The following is a 20,084-nucleotide window of genomic DNA, read 5'->3' as shown; positions in this document are numbered from 1 at the left end:
TGGCCCCAGAGCTGTGCTCTTAGCCATTATCCCAGGTTGTCACTGATTTCTGCCAAGTCTCTATTCTTTTATGCCTAAAATGATATAAACTCTGCTCTAGGTATCTCCCAAAGCAGTTTTGAAGATCAAATGCATATGGGAGTGTTCTAAAATTCAGAAGAGATATAGCATTATTAAAAACATTGTTACTATGATTTTTCTTCTAAAACCAAAACTCCTCTGCCTACAACCCTTCCGTTACTGCCAACTAGCTCCCAGAATAAAGTTCAATCTTTTAAACCTGATCCCACCTGTCCAACCCAGCCCTACCAGCCTCTCTAATTTCTCCTTCACTTGTTCATTCTGCCTCACCATCCTATCTAATAAAAGAGTAATATGCAAATTGACCATCACTCCAACACACAAGATGGCTGCCCCTATGTGGTCAAAGATCCTGCCCCCATGTGGACACAAGATGGCCACCACAAGATGGCCAGCAGTGGAGGGCAGTTGGGGGCGATCAAGAATGCAGGGGAGGGCAGTTAGGGGCAATCAGGCTGGCAGGGGAGCAGTTAGGCATCAATCAGGCTGGCAGGGGAGTGGTTAGGGGGTGATCAGGCTGGCAGGCAGAAATGGTCAAGGGCAATCAGGAAGGCAGACAGGCGAGTAGTTGGGGGCCAGCAGTCCTGGATTGTGAGAGGGATGTCCGACTGCTTGTTTAGGCCTGATCCCGGTAGGATCAGGCCTGAACGGGCAGTCGGACATCCCTCGAGGAGTCCTAGATTGGAGAGGGTTCAGGCTGGGCTGAGAGACACACACCCCCGTGCATGAATTTTGTGCACCAGGCCTCTAGTATATTTATATTCAAACTGTATTTGACTGTGGTTCCTCAGGTACCCCTTCCTACTCCCCCCAAAACCATGCTGTTTCCTCCCTCTGGAATGCTCTTCTCTTGTCCCTGTTTCACTTGATTATTTTGTACTGATTCTTCCAGAGTCAGCTCAAGCATCATCATCCCCTGCAGCCTTTCCAACCCCTTCCTCATGTCCCCTCTTGTTTGCCACAGCCCCCATGCTTAGCTCCATCATTGCATTGACCATATTTTTCTGGATCAAGATGCGTTCTGAGTTTTTCCTTCACAACAGCCTGTAAGTTTCTCAGTGACAAGGACTGTGTCTTGGTTCCCATCGTTCCCAGTGTCCAGTCTGACACAAAATGAACATGCAATACATTTGTTAAAGTCTCTTTACAATGCCCACGTGTTCCTTTTGTAGTCAGAAAACAATGAGTGCACATCAATGTGGACATGAGTGAGTGCTTCTCAACAACCCACTTATCATTTCTTTGAGGACAAGATGCTGAGGACTACTGAGAATTTAGCCATTCATCGAATCAGCTTTTACTGAGAATCACCCAGGGCTTGGCACTGGCCTGGTGCAGATCCAAACAAGGCTGGGTGCCCAACTGCATTGCACTGGCACAGAACAAGGTAGGGTAGCCAGAGGGATAATGAAATGCTCTCAGCCAGGGGAGAAACACAGATGGAGAGACCCATCATGAAGGGGGGGACATGACATGCACCTTTGAGAATGAGTCTGGTTTTAAGGGGTGGAGGGACAGGTGTGGGCAACATTGCGGGCGGGGCAGTGGATTTCAGGGTTACTCAACATTTTCACAAGTTGGAAGCACATTGTGTGTGAAGGAGGAGATTAATGAGAAATAAAGTTGGAGTCATCTCGAATGCCAGGTTAAAAGGTTTAAACTTTACCTTGCAGACTATGGGGACACATTTAAAATATGCTCCTCACTGCTCTCGCTACTTCCACTTGTGCCCTCCCTAGACCCCCAAATCCATGCTCTACCACAGAAGAGTCACTCCCCCATCTGAAACCCTCCAATGGCTTTATTAACAGCTTTTCAGTGCTCTTAGAATAAACACCTGCCTCCTAACAATGTCCTACAAAACTATCCTTGCTGGCCCTGCTCCCTTCACCTTCCTCGTCTCCTCCCACTCCCTTCTCCCTTGATAACTTGGTCCAGCTATACTGACCTTCTTCCTTTTTGTCCAATTCTCCTAGCTCTGTCTTGGTTCTTAGTTTTGGCATTTGCTGTGCCTTCTGAAGAGCATAGAAGTCCCCAAGTTTCCCCCCGGGCTGAGCCCTTCTCAGCATATAGTTCTCAGCCTAAGTCATCCCTACCCAAAGTCACCCCTACCCTCTTGAAGGTAGTGTGCCTACTACATCATAGAGTTTGGATTCTAGTGATCTTTGAGGTCCTCTGCCCATTGATAAGAAAGTGAGGAGGGCTCTTATAATAAAACTAGAGGCCCAGTGCACGAATTCATGCACGGGTGGGGTCCCTTGGCCTGGCCGGTGATTGAGGTCTATCGGGGGACTGGCTGACGGGGGAGAGACCCCAGGAGGTTGGCTGGCCCCTCAATCAGGGCCTATGGGGAGGCTGGCCGGCAGGGGATAGGGACCACAGGAGGTTGGCCGGCTGGTGTGTGTGTGGGGGGAGGGCCGTGGGAGGTTGGCTGGTAGGGGTGGGGGGGGGCAGGAAGGGGCTGTGGGAGGTTCGCTGTGTTGAGCGTCTGCACCCTGGTGGTCAGTGTGCGTCACAGCAACTGGTCGACCGGTCGTTCAGGTTGTTCAGGTCGACTGGTCATAAAGGTCACTTAGGCTTTTATATATATACTAGAGGCCTGATGCACGAAAGTCGTGCAAGAGTAGGCCTTCCTTCCCCTGGCTGCTGGCACCGGCTTCCCTCTGGCACCTGGAACCCCGGCTTCCCTCCAGCCACCAGCAGGCACCTGGGACCCGGGCTTCCCTCACAGCCCCAGCTTCGTCCAGAAGGACATCTGGTCTAATTAGCATATTACACTTTTATTATTATAGATAGATAGGTCACTATGTAGTTGTCTGTAGACACTGTGAAAATGTGAAAATGTTCCCAAGAGACTGATGAGCAAAGTTCTCAGAGGCTAATCAGTCCCATTTTCTATGTAGGTCAGGGAACTCCTTTTTCTTAAAAAAATATTTTTATTGATTTCAGAGAGGAAGAGAGAGAGGGGGGGGAGAGAGAGAGAGAGAGAGAGAGAGAGAGAGAGAGAGAGAGAGAGAAACATCAATGATGATAATCATTTATCAACTGCCTTCTGCAGAGCCCCTACTGGGTGGGGATTGAGCCTGAACCCCAGACAGGTGCCCTGACCGGGAATCAAACCGTGACTACTTAGCCACACTGGCCTGGCAGGGTGCTCTTTCTATAATGCCCCTGGCATACTTTGCCTTTGTATACTTCCGGTGACAGGGAGTTCCCTGCTTAACTTTGGGAATGCCTAATTCTGCCTGCTGGAAAAGACTTCCTTATATTGACCTAGAATTTGTTTTCCTGGAATTTCTACCCTTTGGTCCTAGTCCTCCCCACAGATGCCTCAGAAAACACATTTGTTCCCTCTTTTTCTGGGATAGCCCCTCAGGTGTCGGGAAACAATTCAACTTTAAAAAAAATTCTCCCTTTTTCCCTTGGATCGGATTCAAATCACTTCCTAAATTTCATCCTATGTCTCTGGCCACTTGTTCTTGGGCCCCTCTTTTCGTATCCACCCTTTAAAAGTTGGTGTCTTACACCCAGGCTCTCTTCTTCTTCTTACTTTTTTTTAAAATAGGAGAGAGAGAGAGAGAGAGAGAGAGAGAGAGAGAGAGAGAGAGAGAGAGAGAGAAACATTGATATGAAAGAGACACATTATTGATTGGTTGCCTCCCATATGTGCCCAAACCAAGCAAACCTGCAACATAGGTATGTGCCCTGGCTGGGAATTGAACCAGAGATTTTCTGATGCTCCAGTCAATTTAGCCACACTGGCTAGGGCTCTCTTCTTTTTTAATACCAATCTCCTTCACTCTATGTTTCTGTATCCCTCTATATGCTGAGGACAAGCATACCAATATTTATGACTTAGAATTACCTCCAGTTTTCTATATATAGTTGCTCCTAAAACATCTCCACTTTGATGGCTTACAAGGATCTCAAACTCAACCAACTAAGACTAAACTTGTCTCCATGTCCCTGTCCCCACCTAATCTGGTTCTCCCGGTAGCTTCCCAATCTCTGTGAAAGGCTCCTCTATCTACCAGGTCATCCTAATTACCAGCCTGAGCATCATTTTGATTGCTCTTTTCCTGTTCCTCATCGGATCAGTCCCCAAGTCCCTATAGTACCCTCTGGTCTGGCCTTTCTTCCTCACCCCCCAGTACCTCCCACTCCCAACATTCTGAGTCTGCCAATTGAGTCTCACCATTCCCAGTGGCTTCTCCATCTCTCGGCTCACAAGATCTTTCATGATCTTATCCCTTCTGACCTCTCTTGCCTCTCACTTCCAGCAACAAACTATCAGCAATTTCCTGAAGACACCATGTCTCAGGTCTGTGTGCATGCTGTTCCCTAGGCCTGGAATGCCTTTTCTCCCCCTTTTGACTTGAACTCTTTATTAAGCTCCAATGTAAAGATCTCTTCCAGGACCTTGCAACTGTTCCTCCCCATCCTCTATATTTAGCAAACCTCTTACTCCTGGATGTGGCCCTGGCCCAGCATTCACTCTTTGTTCTGTAATCATTTCTTTATCTGTCTTTCACCTCTGATGTTGTAGTGCTTTTCCAAGGACTGGTCCCACAGCAGGCTATTGCCAAAAGTCTTCATGCCTCTCCTCCGTCACCAAACGCATTAATGTCCAGTGAAGAAATGGGGTGAACCTGGGCCTGGATACCTTTCCCAGGCATACGGGGTTGGGCGTCTGCTTTCTAAACCAAGGCAACTTGACCCACTCCTCCAGCCCAGGCATGGAAATCTGAGAAATGTGTATGACCCACCCCCGACTCCCTGGCAACCCCTCACCCAGAGGGGGACGGCACAATAAGATATGCGCCTCCTGTACTTGCTCTCACAACACTTGCGCGCGTCCGCCTGGGCTGAGAGCTTCCTGGAGGCGGCACTGCTTCCCGGGAGCGGGAGTTTACTGAGCATCGACAGGAAAAAAGGCCTCGAACTTTTCATAGGAATAGTCCATGGTTGTGGGCGCTGAAGAGAGGAAGATCTGTGTACGTGTGTGTGTGTGTGTGCGCGCGCGCGTGTGTATGTGCGTGTGCGCGCGCACACGATCACTTGCTTTCGCGGGAGTGTCGAGATTTCTAAAAACAGTAATTTTAAGTTTTGCGAGAGAGTTGAGTCTCGCAGGGCATGAAACAGTCGGTTGCCAGGACTACGGATGTCCCCGCGCCAGTTGGCTGAACGCCGCCAGCCACTGTCTTGCACTGGAGGCGTCCGGGAGCAGGGAGCGGACTTGCGAGGGACGGAGATCCTGTGGATTAGATTATTTTCACCCGTCTGGGGCGGGGCACTAGAAAACAGCGGTGGAGAGTTCCTGGTTTGGCGAAAGGCAAGATTTCTTAGTTTGGCCCAGTGGCCCCTGAATCTGGAGTGATAATAAATCCCTGGTTTCCCAATAAGCCGTGGGATCTTCAGCAGGTCTCCATTTTTCCATCTCAGCGTTCTCATCCAAAGAACAGGCCCTGTTTTAGGAACCCACGTGAGTCGTGGCATATAGAGGCAGCTTTTTTATATGCTTTGCCACTGCAAAACAGCATGCCACGGTTGGGAATTACAGAATCCGAGAACCGGAGTATTAATAATAAACATTTGAAATGCCCATCATCTAATAACTGGATAAACTAAATGTGATCTATCCATACAATGGAATATTGTTTACTCATAAAAAGGAATGAAGTAGCCAAACCAGCCAGGGCAACATAGATGAATCTTGAAGACATTGTGCTAAGAAACCACACACAAAAGGCCATTTCTAATTCAATTTATAAGAAATTCCCAGACTAGGCAAGTTTATAGACACTGAAAGCAAATAAGTGGTTACCAGAGGCCCACGGTGGTAGTGGTGGGGGCATTGGGTTTGACTGCTAACAGGTACAGGGTTTTTTTGGGGGGGTGATGGAAATGTTCTTGAGTGCTTTTTCTGGGTAAAGTACCACCCTCACTGAAGTGCATTATTTTTGTGACTCTCCACAACCTGAGGTATATACTCAGATCATCCCTATGGGCCACATTAACATATTAAGCGCCCAGCCTGTTTTGTCTTCCAGGGCGGAAAGTATAGTGTCAGTCACTGGTGACTAAATGGGTGCTTAACGTGTTAATGTAGCACTTTTGTAAGGCTCCTTTTAAACACTTACATGTACTAACTTAAAAATCCTAGGCACCACAATCCCATTCTAAAGAGGTTAGGAAACAGGTACAGAGGTCAGGCAACCTCACAGCAGGCCTGGCTGTGGCACTCCAGGGAGATTCTCGGGGAGGGAATTTGACAGCAGGCCCTGCCACACCTGATGCCCTAAACTTGGTGAGCTTGCCCTACCCTCCAACCCCAGCTGTGGCCCAGGGTTTCAGAGGCCTCTCTATTCTCTTAGCTGCACTATTTGGGCATCTTGTCTCTACACCTTACCTCTTTTGTTCCCCTTAATTATTGTGTGTGCCTTTCTCTTTCCCTGTTAGGGCATCTACAGAGCCTTTTCAACTTTGTACCCCTCCCTAGCACAGAGCTTTGCCTTGGTGAATGCTACTTTGGTATTTATTAAATAAAAAATGTTATGGGGGGTTATGAAGGTGATGTTTGCCTTTGGTGTGTGTGTGGCCAGTTTTCCTGTTCTCTGGTCAAAATCTATCCCTCAAGAGACAAACTTGCTCACTAAAATGGAAACAACCAACTAGCCCTGCAACACACTGCATTCTGATTTTATTCACACATCATCTGACAACAAAGGTAGTTTCCTTAACAATGTCTTTATTTTTCATGTATTCGATCTATTTAATTTTGAAATCATACCTTAAAATGGCACTTGGTCATTGAGACTTGCTAATAGGATTATTTTGTTTGGTGAGTTCTTTTTTTTTTTTAATTTTTAATTGATTTTTTACAGAGAGGAAAGGAGAGGGATAGAGAGTTAGAAACATCAATGAGAGAGAAACATGGATCAGCTGCCTCCTGCACACGCCCCACTGGAGATGTGCCCACAACCAAGGCATATGCCCTTGACGGGAATCAAACCTGGGACCCTTCAGTCTGCAGGCCAATGCTCTATCCACTGAGCCAAACCGGATAGGGCTGGTGAGTTCTTTCATAAGCAAATGTTTCCGTATTGAGCTATAACATTATAAAACCTGTATTAAAAATGACATAAAACTTAAAAGGTCCTGTCCTCCAGCTGGAAGATGAAAGATGGGTAATGCTTGAGTTTCCACAAAGGGATCAAAGTATGAGCTACAAGCTGGTACTCCGAAATAGAGCTATGGGCAGATATTCACATCAGGTTATCAAATTAATGCTGGGGTCAAATCTCCAGTTCCTAAATGCCAACACATGATGACAGAAGAATCTTATTTTTCTTTTGGGGGGTTAGCTGTTTTTAGTAAACATTTATTATGTTTTGAATAGTTTATTGATATTTCAGAGAGAGGGAGAGGGAGAAACATTGATGTGAAGTATAACATGATCAGCTGCCTCCTGTATACCACCAGGGATAGAATCTGCAACTTGGGCATGTGCCTTGACCAGAAATCAAACTGGCAACCTTTGGGTGCACAAGACAACACCCAACCAACTGAGCCACACCGGTCACACCAAAGTAAATGTATTTTTTAAATTAACTGCCTATACATACTGTACTATCTTTTTACATGTTTGGCTACAAACTCTTTGATTACTTCATTTAAAAAATACTTATTTTAGAGAGAGAGAAAGAAGGGAGGAGAGGAGGGAGGGAGGGAGGGGGAGGGAGGGAGGGAGGGAGGGAGGGAGAGGGGGAGAGAGAGAGAGAGAGAGAGAGAGAGAGAGAGAGAGAGAGAAAGAGAAAGGGAGAGAGAAACTGATCGATCCCCTGTTCCACTCACCTATGCAATCTGTGCATTCATTGGTTGATTCTTGTATGTGCCCTGACTAGGGATAGAACCCATAACCTTGACATATTGGGATAATACTCTAACCAAATGAGCTACCCAGCTTTTTCATTCTTTTTTTTTTATTATTAAATATTTTTTTATTGATTTCAGAGAGGAAAGGAGAGGGAGAGAGAGATGGAAACATCAATGATGAGAGAGAATCATTGATCGGCTGCCTCCTGCCCGCCCTCTACTGGAGATCAAGCCCACAACGCGGGCATGTGCCCTTGACCAGAATTGAACCCGGGACCCTTCAGTCCACAGGCTGATGCTCTATCCACTGAGCCAAACCAGCTAGGGCTCATTACTTCTTGATATAACAATTGTATAATATCATTTTTATAGAAAGAGAATAGGAAGTCTAATCTTTCCTCAAGCAAGGTGGAAAGAAATTTGCTTTGTATTATTGATAGTTTAGAAAATTATTTTTCATCTTCAAATCACATTTCAACTATTAGAAAAGTCATATACATTTTTAGGATTGTTGTCAAATCACAATTTATTTTTTAAAGAAATCTCAAAACATGTTACAGCACGTTCAGTAGTAAAGATCTACCAGTGACACACACATTAAGAATTAGGTTTCTAATTGGGCCGATTAAAACCTTTATACATGGAAACGTAGTTAGTTGGCTTAATGGAGCTCTGAAGAGTCAAAGCGATATATAAAAAGTGAGTTTTAAAACATCACAGAGTTTTTAAGACAGACTTAATTTTTCATGATTTTCCCAAAGCCAGTCATGATATTTATTTAACTTATGGTCTTCAGGGTGCACCTGTAAGGAATGAGACAGAGGCCTTATGTAAGTTAGTCAGAAATACATTTATAAAATTGATTTTTTAAAGATATGGTTGGAGAACATACATTATGATAATATACCTGGAAATTATAACCTTTAACCTAACTGGATTCACAAATGTTTAAAATGATACCTTACATTAAGGTAATACTTTACAGGATATAAAGTACTTTCCAATTTAGTACTGATCTTCACCAGAACCTGGGGCATGAAGTAGTGATAACATGACCAAGGAATAATATACCATTTCCCAGTAGGAGGTTACTGACTCAGAGTTAAATGAATTGCTCAGGTCACAATAAATGATGGAGCAGGGTTGGGCTTGGCCAGACAGACCTACTAGCTGATCACAGACTAAGAGGGCAATGTAGCAGGCTACCTGGCAGTGCTTACGAGCAGTACACACCCAGATGCCCATGTGCTAGGCCAGTGGTCGGCAAACTGCGGCTCGCGAGCCACATGCGGCTCTTTGGCCCCTTGAGTGTGGCTCTTCCACAAAATACCACGGCCTGGGCGAGTCTATTTTGAAGAAGTGGCGTTAGAAGAAGTTTAAGTTTAAAAAATTTGGCTCTCAAAAGAAATTTCAATCGTTGTACTGTTGATATTTGGCTCTGTTGACTGAGTTTGCTGACCACTGTGCTAGGCAAACTAAATAGAATGGGCAGCTGAAGTAGGATCCAGTTACCACAAAAATAGTTTGAGACTATTAGGAGAAACCCTAGCAGCATTCCAAGCTCAAACCTGCCTGCTTTCCTGTGGTGTGCTTTTAAAGACTCGTAGGATTGTGACAGGAAGAAAACTACATCAGGCTTAGAAACATTACATGAATGTAATGACAGGAACAGGGCCAAATGACCAACTGTTGGAGGTCAGTCAAAGGTCACACCAAAGAGTCTTTATGGACTTGGGAGTGTCTATGGATCCTCCCCTTGCTGCCAATAACTGCATGCCACCTACTGCCCAAGTTTGGAACAAAATTGTTTGTGACTATAATAGCATGTCTGTCCAAGAAATAGTTTTAGCCATAATAGTGGACTTATTTTGTCTCAGAAACAAGAGATGTTCTAGCTGCCAGTGGGCCTCACCTGCTTCCACTCATTAATGCAAAAAATTCGGTAGGAGTCATTGCCGTATTTGCCAATCCCATGAAGCTCAATCGGATATCTCCACTGCTTCGTCAGATACTCATCTGAGAATACAATAGCCCACATATCAGACCAGCCTCTAGAAAGACACTTTCCCCAAATGTGTGGTAATGGAGGACTAGATGGGAGAATAGCAGAAAGGGGCAGGGAAGAATCTTTCCTAACAACCCCAGTTGTGATTGCTCTTTCTCCTGAGTTCCTGAAGCATCTGTCTGAATATCTCATCTGCCACTTACTGACCATTATTATTTTGTGCTAACTCAAAGAGGTATTGTCCTGAGGGCTTTCTGCTTCAATGACTTCTTCCTCTAATTATGCTCACATGGCTGGGCAAAGATTTATTGCATGGGTTGATGGGTGACTGTGGTTTGGGGTAAGTGAACTGTTTTTAAATGCCTTTGGTGCTTGAGCTGAATGACTTCTATTAATGTAGCATCCGTGGACATAAAAGTTTAAGGTGTGGCTTTCTTATAGAGGCACAGTTTATGTTTTTCCTTTGGGTATATGGGTATTACCTGAGAACTTGATAATGGTTTTTGCTCGAAGTTCGTAGAGACCAATAGGTTTAAGAAGTTCTGACACGTCTCTCCAGTCTGCAGTTCTTGCTACCTCAGCTGAAGGATACTTCTCCAGAAACTCCCAAAGCACAGGAATTGCCATTTTACCTGGATGTAAAGATAACTAACTATGTGATTACAAGCCTCCAGATGGGCTAATTTATGTTCAGGTACTTCCTCAACTAGAAATCTCATATAGAGCCTTTTCTTTTTATACCATTATTGAGAAGTCATTACCTAAACCAATAACCACTTTGAGAGTGAAAAACCAACACCAATAATCTATTTGGTTAACAGTCCAGATTATGCTGAAACCTGACCCTACATAATACAGGGGTGGGCACAAGTAGTTGTATGAGAAAGAGGTTTTTTCTTGTATTATTATTAACTAGAGGCCCAGTGCACAAAATTCATGCACGGATGTGGTCCCTAGGCCTGGCCGGGAGTGCAAGCATCTGGCATAGAAGGGCAGATCCCAGCTGACCTCTGGGCCCTGGGCAGCACCTGGGCCCCCAATCCCCCATGTGCCCACCTCTCCCTGAGTCATGGTGCCCGAGTCCCCATGCAGAGATGCGGTGAGTGCGGCTGGATGCCGCAGGCCGGGGCGCAGCATGGGCCTCTGGGCTGCCCAGTGGCGCCGCACGGAAACCGGGCAGGCAGCGTACTCTCCCGGCCAGCCTCGCAGACCGGCTCCTGCGCGAACCCACAGGGAGCACGACCAGCCTGTGGTCCTGGAGGCTGTGGCCTGGCTCACTTGGAAGATGCCGCATGGGTGCGGGGCGGGTTCCTTGTGGGCGCCCAGTACATGAGCACAGGGGGCTTCCCGGGTGTGTGCGTGAGCCCTGGCGTTCCGCTGGAAGGTAGCAGGGGGAGTGAGATCAAGCTTGGTGGACACCCCGCATTCTCACCACACCTCCATTCCCATCACCCCTGCACCTAGGTAGCTGGCGAGAGGTCGCAGCCCTGCTGGGCTCCACATCACCGACACCTGCCATGTTCCGCACCACCCCCTGGTGGTCAGCACACGTCATAGCAAGTGGTCAAACTCCTGGTTGAACGACTGCCAGAGGGGACAATTTGCATATTAGGCTTTTATCATATTAGGATTATTGTATGAGTTATTTGTAAACCTACTTTTGCCCACACCTGTATTAGTTTTTACATAATCAAAGCATCAGATAGTGTAAGACATATAGAACAGAAGGTGTCAATGACATTAAAGAAAGCATTCAATGAAAAAATGCTTTTATACATGTCTAAGGGTGGAGGGATGTTATGTAATTGATTTTCATTGATGACCAAAACTAATCTGAAAGTAGAAAATAAATGAAAATCTGCTCCTTAGTGCTATAAAGGCTAGTCTAACATTCTCATGGGTGAAGAGCTTGAGGGCTGAAAGGGGAAGGCTTTTACCTGAGGTCACACAGACTCAAAATCAAACTTGAACATAGGCTTCCCAATCAATTCAGTGTTCTTTCTCATCATACTGTCTCTAATAAGGTACAGATTAAAATAATCCACAAACCTGAGGTGCGATTGAGAAATATAGTCGCTATGAGGAGCTTCCATGGATCGTGAAAAAGTGTTTCTTGGACAAGATTAAAAGGTGACCGAGGAGGTGTCCACTTCTTAAAGGCTTTGCGACGTGGGGGGCTAAGAGCTGAACAAACACAATGCATCAGAGTTGGATATCTGAAATAGATTTAAAATCTGATTTTCTGATTGGGAAAGGATACCTTCTTTGTTATATTTGCTGGAAAAATATAGGCTTGTTTTCCTTTTCTCTACTTGTGTCCGTGGGATGGTGTCTTCTGAAAAGGAAGAGTGAACATTGGTTGTAGAATCTATGGTTTAGCCTAAAGAAATATTCAGGTATGCAAATAATAACAACAACAATAACAATAAAAACTACTATTATAAAGCATTAGGTGTTTGCCAGGCAGTATGCTAAACACTTTACAAAAATTAATCAATTTAATCCTACAAATGACCTATGAGTTAAAGGACTATTTAATCTCCACTCTATAGATACGGAAATTGAGGTACAGAGAAGCTGAATAACTTGCCCAAGGTTAAGTAAGTAGTAGAGTTGAAATTCAAATCCAGGTAGTCTGACTCCAGAGTTCAGGCCTTTAACGACTCTGATACATTAGTTCTCTATAACTTATGATCAGAGTTCATAGTATTGAAACATTGGAAATAATATGGAATATTTTAAATTATGACACTTTTGTACAATGTTGTCATTAAAATATTTTTGAGACTATGTCATGAAGATTTTCTTACATCTTTAACTTTCAGGTGAAAAAAAGCAATATTGTACATGTGACCCCAATTTAATTTTAAAAAGTATATATATATATGTATATATACACACACATATATATACACACACACACACACATTTACATATACAGTATATGTATATACACACACATATATATATACACATATATATTTACAGAGATTAGACTAAAATAAACCAAAATGGTATAATGGTTGTTTCTGAATGGTAATTTTCCTTTTCTTCTTCAATTTTCTAAAAATTCTGCAGTGAACATTTTTACACTTGCCAAAAAAAAGGGGGGATATAGACAAAACAGAACCTGTAGAAAAACCTAAGACCACTATCTACTGGGAAGTTGTTAATTTACCAAAGACTATTTGACAAGTGTTATCAGGCTTCCCGTTTCAAAAAATCGTCACATTTAATACTCCCTTTAGCCATATCCTTTAAATTTGAATGTCAGTTAATAATACCTTTTATTAGCATAGCGTGAAGCCATATTTTTCACTTCTCATTTTACTTTACAATATTCTTGATATGAAAAACAGCACTAATAAGGGTTATTACCTCCATTTTACAGATGATGAAACTAAGACTTAGAAATTAAGCAACCATTCCAAAATGATAGTGGGACTAACAGGAGACTGGGCCAAGTATCCCAATTTCCAGATAATTAGTTTAGGGTTTTTTGCCTTTCTAGTTTAAATAGGTAAAGCCTAGTAGAAAGTTAAAAAAAAAAAAGTTAGAGCAAAGGAAACTGAGCCTACTAGCTATTTGATAATTTTTTATGGGTTTCTGTAAATAATAACTAGCCTCCTTTATTACTGGAGACTGGGGAATTTCTACTTAAGCCAGTGGGAGAGTCTTTACTATTACACTGAACATCTGTTAACCTAAGGGTACTTCAACTTATATTGAGAACTAGACTTATTGTATAGGATAAATAGATACTTCTATTGGAATTGCAAAAGAATGTTTTTAATATTTCCATTATACTAGCAATAGACCTACATAAGCCTTAAGGGTTTAAGAAGCTCAAAGTCTTTAAAGAACAGACGTGAAGAATTCTTACGCAGGTCCTAGGTATGTTTGGCCACCTTCTGTTAAAGGTGGAAAAATTCCAGGTATAGCAAAGACATAAAATCATGAGTGAGCCTGACAGCAGGAATAAAGTCTAATCCCCTGCTCCACCAATTTGTCCAGGCTGTCTCCTGCAGGGTTTAAGGAAAATTATTTTTGTTCTTTAAAGGAGTTATTCATTATGCCATAATGACATAATGAATAACTAATATCAGGGTGCTCAAATGGTCTCCTTTTTATTTCTTATTCACTGAGGTATTATAAAGGCAAAAGTCCTCAGCTCTAAACTATATTACGAATAATAGATGAACTATGTAAGTACAGTTTTGAATTATTTAGAGCTCTAAAACAATTTAGAGAAGCATTACATCATCATAGATGATAAAAATGACTATGATATATACAAAATTGAATTGGAAGTCACACATCTGTAATAAATATTCTCAACCAGTTTATATATTAAAGGACTCTTCCCCAAACCTTTTCCATGTGAAGCCTTTTCATTTCCCTCTAGTTGTAAGATTACTGGCCGGAAAGATGGGAAGAAGGGAAAGCACTGTTCAGAGTCCGAGCTGCTGCACCAGGGAGAGATGTTAGCAGCTGTTAATGGCACAGTTCTCCTTTACTAGGGGCATCAAGGCAATAGCCAGCTAATTCCCTCTGCCATAGGAAGGGGTTTGAAGATCAGTTAGACAAGGTACTAGGTTCAATTGGTAGAATGTATCTGATTTTTGGCCCTACTTCTTCATTCTACTTCCACATCTTAACCGGTTACAGGCATGAAATACAGTATCCAGGAATATAAACTGCCTCATCACATTTTAAATAGCATTTTAAATGCACTGAGTACCTTGACATAGTTTAACAGAAGTGGAATCTTTCTCAGTTTGTGAGCAGTTGTCCATTTCAGAGCCACATTCTAAATTGTCAATATGCAAATGTTCCTTCCTTTCCCCAACTTCTACTTTTGTTATTTCCTCAGATTCTAAAAAGGTATTCTCACACCTGTGTTCTGCTTCTTTGGTCGAACATAATTTGTTTATGATGCCAGAAGTTATTTGTTCAAAACTAAAATTTGATCCTGAACGCAATGATTTTTCTTTTACAAGTCTCTTTTCTTCATTGGTGACATTGATGGTCTTGTTGCTTGCTCTGGAATCAGAAATGCATGAAGTTCTATCAAGCTGACTTTCATGTGCAGCAGGTTCACTTTCAGCTTCTGCCTTATCATGCACAGATTCTCTTTTTCTATTACTTTGAACAGGAACTGGAAAACTCTTCAGGCACCCTGTTTTAGTTTTCTTAATTTGAATTCCTTTCAAAGTAGTCCTCTTCCCTTTGGGCTTTCTAACCTTTCTGGAGTCAACATCATTAACACCATCACCTTCTTTCAAAAGCAAACGCATAGACGTAAAGTTAGGTAGCTCCCTGCGGTCTTGGGATTCCGAACTACCACCTGGCAGAGGAAACACATCTTCTTTCCACCTGCTTCTTGTCCTGAGGGTCCGGTTTGAAAGGCTACTTTCCCTTTGCGGTTGGGATGTCAGAGCTGCCGTGCTGCAGTCTTTATATTTTGACTTGATGCCCCTTTTAGACAGTACAGTAAAATCAAAATCCTCTGGCTTAAGAGACGTCTCTTCATTTTTGTGAAGATAATTAGCAAGTGAACTTTTGGATCTGAACTTCAGTCCTTGTGGGCTAAAAATGATATGAAAGGAAACATTGATAGTAAATAAAAGTGACTTTTAAAAAGAATCAGATCACATTTCAGATGCGTAATTAATAATGTCCAAATGTTGCCAGGGGTATTTGTCATTCAAAATAAAAATAGTGATAAAATGGTATTTTTAAATAGTTTCCTCTATGAGGAGGAATATGATACTATAAAATAATTTTACAAATATAACTTAAGTGCGACTTTATCATTAACCATTCACAGTAGGAGAAAATGTATGTACTTGTCCCTAAATCTCTTGATAAAACCAACCAGTGACACTGAAGGAATAGAATCCATAATGGTTTTATGGTAATCATAGAAAAAAGTCAACATACCTGCTATGCTTTCCCACTACCTGTTTAAACAAAATTATTTGGCTGCACTATCTTTACCACTTTGCATGCTCACCTGATAAAATATACATCATATCTCCCGGCTGTTTTTCCAGATAACCTTTGCTTCACAACTCTTTCCCATCCACATGGGACAGACTTAAGGCATTCTGTCATTTCAGCACCACCACACTGAGCAGAAGCAATGGGTTCTTGCAGCAAGGGATTACACTCACTGCTGCTGCTTACCACCATTTGTTTTTCATCTTCTACTCTTTCTGATCCCAGAACATTTTCCTTGCTGAAAAAACAAAGTATAAATGATTAGCTTATTTAAAATTGATTTTATTATGCTTATTCAATTTAAATCCATGACAGAGCAGGAACCACATGTCGAGATTCGGGCCGTATTGATGTGGAGAGATAAAGCCAAACAGTGGTGAGGATTTGGATTATGGGAGAGATTAAAATCAGTATGGACCAGTTTTATGCTATGGGAATATCCTTCTGCCATCCACTGTCTTCCGATCTCCATCATGGGTTGCAAATCTCTACACAATGAAAAGCTCAAGCTATTTGCTAGAAACTTTTTAAAATTAATCATTCAATAGGGCTATTATAAAGACTTCTGATGACACTGGTATAATTTTAGAAATATGAACCAAATGCTGAGCTCAACCTAGGATCAACAGACCTGCTTAAATGAGTCAGTGAAGAACCCTCCTCTTCCCCAAATAAGTGAGGTAAAAGTGTTATATATACATGCATTTTTCTTGGGGAGAGTATCAGTTTAATCATATTTCTTACCAAAAGGTAATTTATGACACAGATTTTTCAAATCTCTTTCATTCTTGATCCTCATAATCTTATGAGGTAGGTTGGATAAAGATTACTCTAATAATATTGATAAAATTGAGTGACAGGAAGATTAAGTTATTTGCAGAGCTGATATCAGAACCCAGGTCTACTAAATCTAATACTACTCCCCCTGTACTATTATTGAAAAACTTCAGTAGAGTATATCCTAATCACTAAATCACACATTTCAAAAACTGAATGGGTATAATGATGTCTAATACAACTTCTTTTCTAGAAATAGGGAAACCAAAGAGCTAGTGATTAACGAAAATTAGAATCAAAGTCTTCTGATGTAAGTTGGGGCCATATAATTTTGGGAAGCTCAGTGGATCTTGAGAAATTATATCATTCACAATTTTAGAGATAAGGAAACTGAAATCTGGTGAAGAGAGTACAAAGTCAACATACTGGGTTCAAATCCCAGCTCTGACATTTACAAGTTACTTAACCTCTCAGTCTCCTTTCCTCATCTGTAAAAAGGAGATACCTTTTAAGGTAATTCTGAGGATTACATTTTCAAAGAAAAGTAAGTCACTCATTTTAGCCCCAGATTGCACATATACAAGTACTCAATACATGACTGTAGCTTCCTCTGTTACTTCTCATAGGACCCATTTTTGGGGCGCTCTTGGCTGCTTAACATGACATCTCCTTCCTAGGATCCTCCTACTCAAGCAGACGTCTCCTTGTACCAACTCCCTGCTCGTCCCAGCTCTCGTCATTTTGGGTGAGAAAGTCGGGAGCACCCCAGGGCTGACCCCACCAGAATAGTACTTAGTTCCAGCCTTCATTCCTAGTAAGTAACCCTTGAGCCTCGAGGTCTCTGTGGACTCTAGGAAGGCCCACCCACTTTTATTCCCCCGCTCCCACTTTACAAGCGGTGAAACTGAGACCCGAGAGGGGACAAGGACTTGCCGGAGGCCACACGGCCGGTCTGGGTCTGGGCTCTCACTAGAGGTGACGAAGCGGGCAGCTCCACGGTCTCCCCGGCTCGGACTCTCCATCCCAGCCGTGCCCGTCCAGCGGACTCCGGCTGCACCAACGGGCCAACAGGGTGCGACGCCCAGGGCGTGGAGCCGAGTAAGATGTGAAAATGTCTTCGGCTCAGAATGCTAGGCTGAGAAACCTAAAGCTGAGGGCGGTAAAAATCTGTCAAACTCCATCGCCGCTTTCTGGCCGCCCAGTCTGCCTAGCTATTTCCACCGCTCGGCCAATAAAGTCCTTTGTCGAGGAAGACGCACCGCCCTCCGCCCATTCTGACCAATCGAGCGCGCCCCAGTTGCGCAGACGCCTGCTAGGCTCCAGTTCCTTCCCCGCTTTTGCTCCTGTACTAGCCCTCCTTTTCAGACATGCGCACTTGGAACACTCTAATGCGCGCGCGTAGCTCACTGCGCATGTGCGTTGCCAACGGTAACTCAGGTAGCCGAAGTGGCGGGCGGCGAGGGCCGAGTTGCTGAGGCGGGGAGGAGGGGCCCGAGGCGTGAGGGAAGGCGCGATGAGGGCCGTATTGACGTGGAGAGATAAAGCCGAACAGTGGTGAGGAGCGGGGCATTCCGGGAGGAACGGGAGGCCCAGCCCCGGCGGGGATGGCGGGAGCCTTTGCGTGAACTCCTGTGGTTGCCAGGGGCAACGGGCCGGCGGCCTAGGCTGAGGGCGCTGAACCGCGGGACTGGGTGGCTGCGAGGTCTCTCCCCCACCCCTTTGCAGATGGAGAAACTGAGGCTTGGAGAAGGGGCAGAGGAATGTACACATCTCACAATTTGGTCCTGTCACTCCGTTATGCACATTACGCCCTGGGCTCCTTTTACATCCATGACATGTTTCTCCAACTTATCTGCCTTATCCACATATTACCCATACTCTTATTTACTTGATGTTTTTCTCTAAATGGTCTCTCATATGTTCGCCTAAATAATATCACTTGCTATAATAAGATAACTGTTAAAACCTAAGCAAGGAGCCCTGGCCGAATTGCTCAGTCGGTTGGAGCGTCTGATGCGCCAAAAAAAGTTGAAGGTTTGATTTCAGTTAGGCACATACCTAGGTTGCGGGTTCGATTCCCGGTTGGGGTGCCTACAGGAGGCAACCGATGGATGTTTCTCTCTCTTGTTCTCTCTCTCTCCTCAGTTGGTTGAGGGTGGTCCTATGCACCAGAAGGTCGCAGGATGGAGTCCCACTCACGGCACATGCCCAGGTTGAGAGCTCCATCCCCAGTAGAGGGCGTGCATGAGGCAGCAAATCTATGTTTCTCTCTCATTGATGTTTCTATCTCTCCCTCTCTCTGAAATCAATAAAAATACACATATTTTTAAAAAGCATATCGCCAGTGAGGATTAAATAAAAACAAACTTAAAGCAAGGAGAAATAGGACTGCTGGTGAGTTGTAGCTAGATACTGTTGCTATGGAGCCTTTAAGCCTGAGGTCTACTGTCTCTAGAACTGGAGATTTAGCAAGTATGGTCAGAGAGGTGCTTGAGATGAATAGCATCAAACCCAGACGTTCCTGTGCTTAATTAGAAAGTTTGAAAGAGAATCAAAAGAGAAGGACACTCTCACCTTGTGATTCTCTTATTTAATGCCCTATTCCAGTGGTCGGCAAACCGCGGCTAGTAAGCCACATGCTGCTCTTTGGCCCCTTGAGTGTTCTAAAGCCACTTCTTCAAAATAGACTCTCCCAGGCCGAAAACCGACTTCTGCGCATGGGACACGAAGTTTCAATCGCACTGTATGTGCGCGCCCGCACGTGGTATTTTGTGGAAGAGCCACACTCAAGGGGCCAAAGAGCCGCATGTGGCTCTCGAGCCGCAGTTTGCTGACCACTGCCCTATTCCATTTTTATCACCTAAATTCATCACACAATGACACATTTTGGGAAATACTGACTTATTGGATAGTTCTCAGCTGAGTTTTAAAATCTTCACATAAACGATCTTTTCAGCTTTATTGTGAAGCCTCTGTTTAGGCCCTTGACACAAGATATTTGCCATTCCCTCTCAGTCTTTTCTTAGGCCTTTCTGTGTGGCGTAAGCATGCCTTCTTTTCTCATCTCCTCACATTGAAACCCTTAAACATCTTGTAGATGATTGCTCTGTTCTGTACTTTGCACTAGTAATAGCTAAACCATGTGCCAGGCACTGGCTAAGAACATCATATCTTTGATCTCATTGTCAGCTTACAGCAACCCTCTGATGTAGGTACTATAATTACCTCTATTTTACATGTGAGGATACTAAAGCACAGAGAGGGTAAATAATTTGCCAAGGTCACACAGAGAGTTAAGTCCTGGAGCCAGCATCCAAGCTCAGGTCTTCTTCATTCCAAAGCT

General features: G+C 43.7%; 2 protein-coding genes across 8 annotated transcripts in view; one reads left to right on the top strand and one right to left on the bottom strand.

The window, feature by feature from the left end:
- Nucleotides 1–8,472: 8,472 nt before the first annotated feature.
- MBD4 (methyl-CpG binding domain 4, DNA glycosylase) lies at nt 8,473–17,944 on the bottom strand. 3 transcript variants are annotated; one of them, XM_079795276.1, is made up of 8 exons: nt 17,671–17,944; nt 15,978–16,198; nt 14,703–15,550; nt 12,222–12,296; nt 12,011–12,145; nt 10,444–10,593; nt 9,869–9,972; nt 8,473–8,759 (listed from the first exon to the last, which is right to left on the bottom strand). In XM_079795276.1, exons 1-8 carry the CDS (start codon nt 17,761–17,763, stop codon nt 8,682–8,684), a joined length of 1,704 nt encoding a protein of 567 aa, XP_079651402.1. In that variant the 5' UTR covers nt 17,764–17,944; the 3' UTR covers nt 8,473–8,681. The 3 variants fall into 3 exon arrangements, with proteins under 3 accessions (XP_079651402.1, XP_079651403.1, XP_079651404.1); XM_079795277.1 differs by having other exon boundaries at nt 15,978–16,202; nt 17,712–17,733; XM_079795278.1 differs by lacking the exons at nt 14,703–15,550; nt 15,978–16,198; nt 17,671–17,944 and adding an exon at nt 14,333–14,683 and having other exon boundaries at nt 12,011–12,296.
- Nucleotides 17,945–18,155: 211 nt separating this feature from the next.
- IFT122 (intraflagellar transport 122) overlaps nt 18,156–20,084 on the top strand; it is an 82,287-nt gene continuing 80,358 nt past the window's right edge. For all 5 annotated transcript variants that reach the window (XR_013814873.1, XR_013814874.1, XR_013814875.1 and 2 more), the window contains exon 1: nt 18,156–18,295. Coding sequence is in view for 2 of the 5 variants with exons in the window: in XM_079795374.1 (XP_079651500.1) it covers nt 18,255–18,295 (41 nt within the window). In the remaining 3 variants the exon portion in view is untranslated. The remainder of the gene's footprint in view (nt 18,296–20,084) is intronic.

The sequence above is a fragment of the Cnephaeus nilssonii genome (genome assembly GCF_951640355.1).
Source record: "Cnephaeus nilssonii genome assembly, chromosome: 17".
NCBI lineage: Eukaryota > Metazoa > Chordata > Mammalia > Chiroptera > Vespertilionidae > Cnephaeus > Cnephaeus nilssonii.
Note: the sequence above shows the minus strand (reverse complement) of the source record. Positions and strands in the feature narration are given on the sequence as shown.